Source organism: Chiloscyllium plagiosum, chromosome 29, assembly GCF_004010195.1.
Source record: "Chiloscyllium plagiosum isolate BGI_BamShark_2017 chromosome 29, ASM401019v2, whole genome shotgun sequence".
Lineage (NCBI taxonomy): Eukaryota > Metazoa > Chordata > Chondrichthyes > Orectolobiformes > Hemiscylliidae > Chiloscyllium > Chiloscyllium plagiosum.
Genome location: NC_057738.1, coordinates 38,015,491 through 38,027,203, shown reverse-complemented (window position 1 = coordinate 38,027,203; position 11,713 = coordinate 38,015,491). Strand labels below are relative to the sequence as shown.

General features: G+C 44.4%; 1 protein-coding gene across 2 annotated transcripts in view; it reads right to left on the bottom strand.

Moving 5' to 3' along the window:
• Positions 1-139, bottom strand: part of LOC122564534 (phosphatidylinositol-3-phosphatase SAC1-like) — a 66,355-nt gene extending 66,216 nt beyond the window's left edge. For both annotated transcript variants that reach the window (XM_043719585.1, XM_043719586.1), the window contains exon 1: positions 39-139. In XM_043719585.1, the coding sequence (XP_043575520.1) occupies positions 39-70 (32 nt within the window). In that variant the 5' untranslated portion in view covers positions 71-139. The remainder of the gene's footprint in view (positions 1-38) is intronic.
• Positions 140-11,713: the final 11,574 nt, after the last annotated feature.

Here is an 11,713-nt window from a genome sequence, read left to right as displayed (position 1 = left end):
TCTTGTGTCTCTCTCTCTCCCCCCCCGGGGACACTCACAGTTTCAGATTCTCATACGCGGCCGCCGCCATCTTCCCGCCACCGCCGGCCTGACCTCTGAACTCCCCGCGTTGACGTCAGCGTAGACCCCTGACCCGGGCCCAGGGACCGGAAGTTCCGCTCTGGGAGTGGGGCTGAGTTGTTGTTGTACCCTCCCCCCTCAGTGTTTTGGGGAATTACTGCAATTTTTACCCAATAATTCACCGTGTGTGTTTGTTGGTGTTTTTCAGGGTGTTCAATGTATTTGTTTGTGGGGATGTGGACGCCACTGGCCCTGCATTTGACCCAGAGGATAGTTAAAGGTCAATTAGTCACTTTGTGGGGAATTAAAGTTGTCTTTTTTGTTCCCTTTTGGGAGAGTCTGGTAACAGAGGGAATAATCTCAGGATCCTCACAATTCAGACAGAGGTAAATAGGAATTTCCTCTCTCAGGGGAGTGAATCTGGAATTCTTTCCAGCACAGTCTGGGTCACAAACTTTATTTATCCATTTTGTGGGACATGGGCATCACTGGCTGGGCCCAACATTTATTGCCCGTCCCTAGCTGCCCCTTGAGAAGGTGGGGGTGAGCTGCCTTCTTGAACCACTGGCTGTCCTCCTGCTGTGGGTTGACCCACGATGCCCTCAGGGAGGGTATTCCAGGATTTTGACCCAGCAACACTGAAGGAACGGCAATATATTTCCAGGTCAGGATGGTGAGTGGCTGGGAGGAGAACTTGCAGGGGGTTGTGTTCCCATGTATCTGCTGCCCTTGTCCTTCTAGATGGAAGTGGTTGGGGGTTTGGAAGGTGCTGTCCAAGGATCTTCGGTGAATTTCTGAAGTGCATCTTGTAGATGGTACACACTGCTGCGACTGAGTGTTGGTGGTGGAGGATGTGGTGTGTTTAAGGCTTAGGTAAACAGATTTTAAATCAATGAGGGAATCAAGGACTATGGGAAAGTGGAGTTTGGAGTACTGTGCACATTTTATTAAATTGGAGAAGGTTCGGAAAGGCTTACCAGGATGTTAGCAGGAATGGTAGGTTTCAGTTATAAGGCGAGGCTGGTAGGCTGTGACCTTTTTCACTGGTGTGCAAGAGATTGAGGGTTGACTTTAGAAGTTTATAAAAACATTAGGGGCGTAGATAAGGTGAATAGCCAAGGTCTCTGTCCTGGGGTAGGGTCATCCAAAACTAGAATGGTTAGCATTGCTGCCTCACAGTATCAGGGAACTGGGTTTGATTCCAACCTCAGGCGACTGTCTGTTGGGTTTTCTCCAGGTACTCCAGTTTGCTCCCACAGTCCAATGTTATGCAGGTCAGGTGGATTGACCATGCTAAATTGGCCATAGTGTCTAGGGATGTGCAGGGTGTTGTGTCTCTCTCTCCCTCACCCCCCCCCCCCCCCCCCCGGGTGTTGTGTCTCCCCCTGGGTGGGTTAGCCATGGGAAATTCAGGATTATGAGGATGGGTCTGGGTGAGATGCTCTTCGGAGGGTTGATGTGGACTCCATGGGCCAAATGGCCTGCTTCCCCACTGGGAATTTTCGAGGGCATATGTTTAAGGTGGGAAGGGTAAGATTTAAAAGGGACCTGAGATGCAGTCTTTTCACACAGAGGGTGGTGTATATAAGCAATGAACTTCCTGAGGAAGTGGTAGCTGCAGGTACGATTACAACATTTAAAAGACAATTAGACATGTATGTGATTGAAAACGCTTAGAGGGATGTGAGCCAAACACAGACAAATGGGACTAGTTTAGTTTGTTTCCATGCCAAATTACTCTACGATTCTATTTTCAAATCAGTGATGACCTCATTTAAATGGTGGAGCAGATTTGATGGGCTGAATGGCCCATTTCTGTTCTAATGTCTTCTGGTCTCAGTAGTCTGAAGTCATATGTAGGCCAAAACAGATATGGATGGTAGATTTCCTTCCCTGAAGGACATTAGTTCTCATTCCATGAAAGATTTTTTAAAAAACCTGTAATAGCAATTTTCATGGCAAAACAGTTACCGAGCCTGGTAATGAAACGTCTGGATATCAAACCGACAGCTCAGCGAGCAAACCTGCACCCTGAGCTACAAACCTTGCATGGCAAAACAGTAGCTAAATGGACGTGTGAGTCTCTGCAAGTATCAGACTGTGCCTTGAGTGACAGCAGACCTCAGTAGGTTTATCTAGAAAATTTCCCATGCGCTGTGGCTCATAGAACATGCAGGGTTATCAGGCACAAACAGGCAGCGCAAATTTGATAGGCACCCACTTTTTATTCTTGTGCTGGTGTGGGGATTGGATGCTGAAGTTGGTGAACGTGGTGACCATCAAGCAGGCTGCTTTGTCCTGGATGGTGCGAAGCTTCTTGACTGTTTGAGGCTGCACTCATCCAGGCAAGTGGGGAGTATTTCTGTCCTGACTTGTCCCTTGTAGATGGTGGACACATTTTGGGGCGTCAGAAGGTGAGTTACTCACCACAGAATTCCCAGACGCTTATCTGCTCTTTAGCTACAATATTTTAGTTCAGTTTCTGGAGTGCTGAGAGCTCAAAATGACAGAGAGGATGTATTGGTTGTCTACTCATTCACATCTATCTCCAAGTGTCTAGTCCTGTCTCAGCATTGGACCAAGATAGGTAAGGACAAGAGTGAGGTTGATAATGTACACGATGCCCCTTCACTATCCAGCACGTGTGAAAATCATGTTCATTGTGTTTGGTAGAGAACGTCTGGTGATAATTAACAAACAGCCGTATGTTTTAAGACAATGTCATGTGTAACCTGGAAGGGGAACTTGGGAAGTGATGATTGTTTGTCCTTCGTGATGGTGGTGCTGCAAGATCAACATTTCCCAAACATTTCCCCCGTGACTCCATTTTTGACACTTGAATATTGTCTAGCACCTCAATGAGGGTCTGTTAAACTGGGAGCTCAGCTGTTATAATTTGGTCTGACATCCGTAGTGGCCATTATTACGTTCAATATCGTGATCTCAAAACTTTAGCTCACGACCCTAAATTTGGTCTCAAATCCCACTTTGGGAAGGCCTAATCCTGAAAATTAATTTATAGTCATACAGCATGGAAACAGACCGGTCCAACCAGTCCACCCTGAACATAATCCCAAACTAAACTCATCCCACCCTTTGGGGTGGCACAGTGGCTCAGTGGTTAGAACAAAGAACAATACAGCCCTTTGCCCTCAATGTTGCGTCGACCTGTGAACTACTCTCAGCTCGTCCCCCCCCACACTATTCTAAAATCATCCATGTGCTTATCTAAGGATTGTTTAATTGTTTAATGTGGCTGAGTTGACTACATTAGCAGGTAGGGCATTCCACGCCCTTACCACTCTCTGCATAAAGAACCTGCCTCTGACATCTGTCTTAAATCTATCACCCCTCAATCTGTAGTTATGCCCTCTCGTACAAACTGACATCATCATCCTTGTATGTCTCTATCAAATCCCCCCTTAGCCGCCTTCTTTCCAATGAGAACAGATCCAAGTCTCTCAGCCTTTCCTCATAAGACCTTCCCTCCAGACCAGGCAACATCCTGGTAAATCTCCTCTGCACCTTTTCCAATGCTTCCACATTCTTCCTGTAATGGGGCGACCAGAACTGTATACAATATTCCAAGTGTGGCCACACCACCATTTTGTATAGTTGCAGCATGATATTGCGATTCCGGAACTCAATCCCTCTACCAATGAAACCTAACACACCGTATGCCTTCTTAACAGTGCTATCCTCCTGGGTGGCACACCACTATTCACTGGACTCCAGGCTGAATATTTTCCATCAACCACACTCGTTGCCTTCTTTCAGAAAGCAGTTTCTAATCCAAACTGCTAAATCACCCTCAATTCCATGCCTCTGCATTTTCTCCATCAGTCTACCATGTGGAACCTTATCAAAGGCTTTACTGAAGTCCATGTATACCACGTCAACTGCCCTACCCTCATCTAGATGCTTGGTCACCTTCTCAAAAAACTCAGGTTTGTGAGACACGACCTGCCCTTGACGAAACCATGTTGACTACCTGAAATCAAATTGTTGCTTGCTCGATGATTATAAATCTTATCTCTTATAATCCTTTCCAAAACCTTTCCTACAACAGAAGTAAGGCTCACTGGTCTATAATTACCTGGGTCATCTCTGCTGCCCTTCTTGAACAAGGGCACAACATTTGCAATCCTCCAGTCCTCAGGTACTAAATCTGTAGAGAATGACGACTCAAGTATCAAAGGCAAAGGCTCTGCTCTCTCCTCCCTAGCTTCCCAGAGAATCCTCGGATAAATCCCATCCAGCTCAGGGGACTTGTCTACTTTCACTCCTTCTGGAATTGATAACACCTGCACATAACTAACCTCGATCCTTTCTAGTCTAATATCTCGTATCTCATTCTTCTCCTCTACAATATTCTCCTTTTCCTGAGTGAACACCGATGAGAAATGTTCATTTAGCACCTCTCCGATCTCTACAGGATCCACACTCAACTTCCCACTTCTGTCTTTGACTGGCCCTATTCCTAGAGGAGAAAGTGAGGGCTGCAGATGCTGGAGCCGCCTTTCCTACCTTTTATCTCAGCCTGCTGGACACACTTTCCTCATTCCTGAAGAAGGGCTCATGCCCGAAATGTCGATTCTCCTGCTCCTTGGATGCTGCCTGATCTGCTGCGCTTTTCCAGCAACACATTTTCAGCTTTTCCTACCCAATCATCCTTTTATTCCTCACATACCTACAGTTAGCACTGTTGCCTCTCAGAGCCGGGACCCACATTTGATTCCAGCCTCAGGTGGCTGTCTCTGTGGAGTTTGCACATTCTTCCGCTGTCTCTGTGGGTTTCCTCCCTCAGTCTAAAGAATTAGAATCCCTAAAGTGTGGAAACCGACCCTCCTAAGAGTAACCCAGCCAGACTTATTCCCCTCCTATTGTACCTTACCCCAAACTAATGCACCTAATCTACACATCCCTGAACACTATGGGCAATTTAGCATGGCCAATTCACCCTAACCTGCACATCTTTGGATGGTGGGAGGAAACCCACGCAGACACTGGGAGAATGTACAAACTCCACACAGACAGTCACCCAAGGCAGGAATCGAACAATGCCACCCCAGGTTAGGTGAATTGCCTATGCTAAATTGCCCATAGTGTCCAGGGTTGTGAGGGTTAGGTGCATTAGTCAGGGGTAAATTAGAGTAATAGGGTAGGGGAATGGGGACTCTCTCTTCAGAGAGTCGGTGTGAATTTGCTGTGGTGAAGGGTCTGTTTCTACACTGTAGGGATTCTATGATTCACCGCCTGCTCCTTCCCTCAGTCTAAAGAATTAGAATCCCTAAAGTGTGGAAACCGACCCTCCTAAGAGTAACCCAGCCAGACTTATTCCCCTCCTATTGTACCTTACCCCAAACTAATGCACCTAATCTACAATGCACCTAACACTATGGGCAATTTAGCATGGCCAATTCACCCTAACCTGCACATCTTTGGATGGTGGGAGGAAACCCACGCAGACACTGGGAGAATGTACAAACTCCACACAGACAGTCACCCAAGGCAGGAATCAAACAATGCCACCCCAGGTTAGGTGAATTGCCTATGCTAAATTGCCCATAGTGTCCAGGGATGTGAGGGTTAGGTGCATTAGTCAGGGGTAAATTAGAGTAATAGGGTAGGGGAATGGCGACTCTCTCTTCAGAGAGTCGGTGTGAATTTGCTGTGGTGAAGGGTCTGTTTCTACACTGTAGGGATTCTATGATTCACCTGCCTGCTCCTGGCTCATACCCTTCCAAACCGTTCTATTCATGTACTTATCTAAGTGTCTTTTAAATGTTGTAACTATGCCCACATCCGCCATTCCCACCAGGAAGTTCATTCCACACAGGAGCCACCCTCTGTGTAAAACATTTGCTCCTCATGCCCTTTGTAAATCTCTCTCACCTTAAAAATATGCCCCCTTGTCTGAAATAGCCCTATCCCAGGGAAAGGACACCTACCATTAACTCTATTCATATCCCTCAATTTTATAACCCATTGATATTTTAGATATAGAGAAAAATTTGGAAGGCAGTTCAATGGTTCCAGTCAACAGGATTCACTGAGATGTTCCTGTTGGTTTGACAGGACTGACTGCTCCATGATTCCTTTTCTCCATGTACTTGCAGAAGGCAAAGAGAGACTGGTTCACAACTTAGAAGGTATGATTCATTGGTTAAAAGCAAGAGTTTAAAGCAATGGATGAGGCTTTAGCTGTGTTCTACTGCACAGGAAAGGACATTACCTCCTTATTTGGAGGTCTGATGGCTTCTGGTTTGATCATTCACATCCACAGGCTGTTCAGCTGCCTGAGAGCAAATCACAATTGTTTACAGGGAGAATGCCTTTGTCCTTGACTGGTCAGCACTCCACAGACCAATGAGCTACTTGTTGCTGGCTAAATCCCATTCATTCACAGTTCATAGTGCCAGTTTAGCTGGAACTAACCCCCCCCCCAATTGGTTAATCAAACAAAAGTGTAAATAGCATTTGCAAGAAGTTTGGTAACGTACCTTTAAAAAGTGCAGCCAGTCCCTTCCACCAACTTTGTTTTTGTTTTTAAAACAAACCTTGTCCCATTTTGAAGGGCTCCTGCCTGCAACGTTGATTTTCCTGCTTCTCGGATGCTGCCTGACCTGCTGTGCATTTCCAGCACCACTCTCATCTTGACTCTGATCTCCAGCATCTGAAGTCCTCACTTCCGCCTCGTTGATTTAAACCTTACTGCGAATCCTCTTGCAAGGATGCCTACCTTGAAGAAGTTCTCCTCCTCGCTCTACAAAGATCTCAGTGAATCTCTCTCTACCAGCAACCCCCAGATCATCTCCTCTGCCCTCTCATCCCTGATGAAGTGCTCCTGTCTGAAACGTCGATTTTCCTGCTCCTCAGATGCTGCCTAACCTGCTGTGCTTTTCCAGCACCACTCTCATCTTGGCCCCTTGTCCCATTTCAGTCCACAATCAGAAATACATAAAAATAAAACCAAATCAGAGAAGTGACTTGTTAGAGGTGTACAAGATGTTGAGAGGTATAGATAGAGTGGATAATCAGAGACTTTTTCCCAGAATGGAAATGTCTATCACGAGGGGGAGTAACCTTAAGGTCATTGGAGGAAGGTTTAGGGGAGATGTCAGAGGTAGGTTCTTTACAGAGAATGGTGGGTGTGTGGAATGCACTGCCAGCAGTGGGGTAGTGGAGTCAGATACATTAGGGACATTTAAACTGACTCTTGGATAGGCACATGGAAGTTAGTAAACTGAAGGGTAGGTAGGTTAGTGATCTTAGAGTAGGATAAAAGGCAGGCACAACATCAAGAGCCAAAGGGCCTGTACTGTTCTGTGTTGAGTGTTTAAAATCCAGTTTCTTAACCTGGTTCTGGACATTCCCAGCTATGGGAATCATCGTTCCAGTGTCTACACTGTTGAAACATGTAAGAATGTTGTACACGTGAATGAGATAACCTCTCATTCTTCCACACAGCAGAGAAGATAGGCCCAGTCTAATTAATCTTTGCTCATAGGACAATCCCTCTATCCCAGGAATCAGTCTGGTGAACCTTTGTTGCACTTCCTGCATGGCTAGCACATCTTTCCTTAAGGAAGGAGATCAAAAAGACGAACAAAACCCCAGGTTTGGCCTCACCAAGGCACTAAGTAATTGCAATAAGCCACCTTTACTCCTAAACTGAATCCTGTTATAATAAAGGCCAGCATGTAATTTGTTTTCTTAACTGCTTGCTGTTCAATCAGTGCTGAGCTATTAAAACCAATATGCAATGGGGAAAAAGACCTCAACCCAACTTTGGGTTAAATATCGGCTGATTGTCCAAGGGAGTTGATGTGCGTTGACAACAAAACTCAGAAGTTCTTGTCTTCACGGAAGACCAGAATATTACTGTCAGGGAAAAAAAAGACTGAGTTCATTCTCTTTTCAAACATTTTTAACGTGTTGTGACAGATGCACAGTAGGCACAAGACAGCTAGAAATAGACACAGATTTAAATCTGGGTTGGTTATGTTCAGCATAGTTCAAACACATCATTTTCACTGAAAGTTCACTCCCAGATGACGATGAGAGCAGCAATGCAATAACTGGCCTCAAGTGTTTCTAATGGGTCAGTTACAGATTTTTCACAGAAGTTCAATGTTGTTTAAAAGACATATTGAGGCTTTTTGTCTTGCACTCATCAAGTCAAAGGCTACAGAAGCCAAATTTAAAACAATCAGGGCAACTTTTACTGCAACAGTAAAGGATGCTGATTGGTTGGCAAGTTGAGTCTGATTGGCCAAACTGTTGCAATGGCGAAAGCAATAGGGAACTCGTGATCCTGGGTAATTAAAAGTCACAAGGTTAAACAAAATTCCATTGTTTTCAGTGATTGTGTTTGACTATATGTCTCATCTAGCAAGTGTAAATGAGCCATGTTAAAGTTTGACTGCATTAATCTGATTGTAGATATTAGCACACTCAAAATTGTTCAGCAAGTGCTGCTGAATCACATCCAACAGTCAGCATGCTGTTTTGGATTTTTGCTAATAGCTAAATTAACAATTTAATATAACCAATCAAGCTGTTAACGTGGCTCATTGACATTACACTGAAATTAGCTCTCTGCAAGGAATATATTCAAGCCTTGTGCCTTTTGTAAATAATCTGGAAATGTAAGGGGGTATGAGACTTCCCCATTGCCTTCTCCATTGTAATGTCTTGGTCATACCAAAGTAGCCTGCAACAAATCTGCACCCTGTTCCTCTGCAGGATAACTTGTCAGCTTTATTTGAAATTTGGCATTTTTGCATTTGTCCTCATGAGTGCAGGATTTAGAGTTTCAGTAACATGTTTTTCTGTGCAGCAAGATTGATGAAAACGTTAACAGGAGCTCACAATGTTTACAGTGTCTGTCACATTGGAAGATGTCCCAAGGCACTCAGGGGAGCTTTATCAAACAAAATATGGCACTGGGTCATGTGAAGAAAATATTTGGGCTGAAAATGAAAAACTTGTTGATAGAGGTAGGTTCTAAGGGACAAATTGAAAGAGAGGCAAGGAGACTTAGGGAATTCCTAAAGAGCTCAAGGTCCACGTAGCTGGTATCTAGAGAGATGGAAATGGAGAATGAGCAAGTCAGCTCCAGCCACATACCAATGAGGCCGGTTACTTCATCCTGGATAGTGTCGAACATCACAAGGTTGAATTCCCAATAAGGGTCAATGCACAACCAACATTTTGCAAGGTTCAGCAAATGCCTTACACACAGTGAGAAACAGCAAGAGGTGGATAGATTAGAAATGCCTTACACACAGTGAGAAACAGCAAGAGGTGGATAGATTAGAAAGAGTAATTAAGAAAGTGAAAAGTAGCAAATGGGCTGCACCCATTGTTGTTATTCAAAAGCCAGACAGCAAGGAGATGGTGATGGTGTAGTGGTAATGTCACTGGACTAGTGATCCCAAACACCAGGCTAATATCTACAGGGCAGGAGTTTGAATCCTGCTATTGGGGGGAGGGTTACATTTGCAATCAGTCAAAAAAAAAGCTAGAATTAAGTGGTGGCCACGTAACCACCGTCAATTATTGCAAAAAGCAGCCAGGTCTATCTCCTAATGATTTATTTATGACTGAAAGAAACAGGAAAGTTCTCTTGGTGGTGCAGTGAAGCAAGAGACCTGGGTTCAAGTCCTAACTATTCCAGAAGTGCAGCAATTCAATCAGATAAAATCTTTGAACATGTTGATGAGGAAAATAGGTTAAATAAGTACATTTTTATATAAAAAAAGGAACAGGTTGTGGTTATTAATTGTCTGAGCACATAATAAGAGGGAGCACCTCTGACATTGGGAGTGGGGTGAATGGGTAACACTGAGGAAGTGAGTAAACTCTCTCCACAAAAAAGTGTCTAAGTTGCATTCTCACCAACCCAGCTTAGATTCTAATAACACTGTTCAGATATGAGGAGATATAAACAAGGTGATAAAGAACAATACTTACTCACTGTCTACTGGTGGCAATTCATTTTGTAAATTAACCACAAGGTAGATTTGTCAAATTTTTTTATTCACTTGAGAGATAGGGGTATTGCTGGTTGGGCCAGCATTTATTGCCTGTCCCTAGTTGCCCCTTGAGAAGGTGATGGAGAACTGTCTTCTTGAGCCACTGCAGTTCATGTACAGCAGCTAAATTCCCAATGTCCTTAGGGTGGGAATTCCAGAATTTTGACCCAGAGACAGTGAAGGAATGACTATATACTTCCAAGTCAGGACAGTGAGTGGCTTGAAGGGGAACTTGTAGGGGGTGGTGTTTCCATTTATCTGCTGCCCTTGTCCTTCTGGATGGAAGTGGTCATGGGTTTCGAAGGTGCTGTCTGAGGATCTTTGGTGAATATCTGTAGTGCATCCTGTAGATAGTACACACTACTGCTACTGAACACTGGTGGTGGAGTGATTAGTATTAACTGACAAGAGCAATGAATTACCTGCCATTGTAAAAGGTTAGCATTGGGCCATCCACTGTGGTTGTAGGTTTCCAGAGTGTCATGGAACAAGTACCAGGTGAGATGAAAGGCAAGTCCTACTTCTTGGATGATATTAAACCAAACGGTAAGACAGAAAGAGAACATTGTAAAGTTGAAGAAAGTCCTAGATCAAGCTTAGGAGGGTGGTATTAAAGCAAAAGTAATGTCTCTTGCTGCAGAGGACTAACTGAATTCTAGCTACAAGGTTGCCTGTGAATTACTTTACACCCACAAATGACATGGGAGTGTCTGCCAGAGAAATGAATGAGAAAATCACAAGGATGGGTTGCTGAGTACTCAATTACATCATGAATTACTGGCCTAAAGGGTGACGATGCTGAGACATTGCAGGAGAATTTCACCTGTGTAATGATTGGGGTGTGGATAAATGGTGTTACCAGTGGAGTTTAGGATGTAGGAGTCCTACAAGACATGGAGAGATTATTCGAGGGTAATGCTAGATCAAGGCAGAATTCCATTCCCTAAGGCACGTCCTCTCCCTGCCTCCTGTGGCTGTGACAATTCCTCTGTACTTGACAGTCATTAAATGGATCAGTGCTTCAAATTGTAAAGTAATGGGGAGGCAGTGGTGTAGTGGTAATGGCACTGGACTAATCAATCCAGAATCTCGGGCTCAGGTTCAGAGGACTGAGATTCAGATCCCACCCAATTCAACAAAATTCTGGAATTAAGAGTCCAGTGATGATTGTGAAACAACCATCAACAGCCATAAAAGTCCATCTAGTTCTCGAGGGAAATAAATCCACATCTTTACCCTGGTCTGGTTTATGTGTAACTCTAGACCTACAACAATGTGGTTGACTCTTAAATGACCCCTGGGAATAAATCACATCCCATGGGAGTGGAGGCTAAAATGGCACGTAGATTGTGATGAGGATTCACAAAATGTCATCATTTGGAACCTTAGGTTCTAAAGTGACAAACCACGTAAAGCTTTCTGTAGACAATACTGGAGAAACTCAGTAGATCTGGCCGCATCTGTGGAGAGAGAGAAACAGTCAATAGTTCTAGCCCAGTATGGCTTACTCGGATTTGAAGTGGGCAGGGGGGTACATTTTTTTTATATTGAAGTGGGAGAATGAGCTGGTGGAACAGATAAGTAGGGTGCCCCAGAAAAGGTGGCGAAGGGAA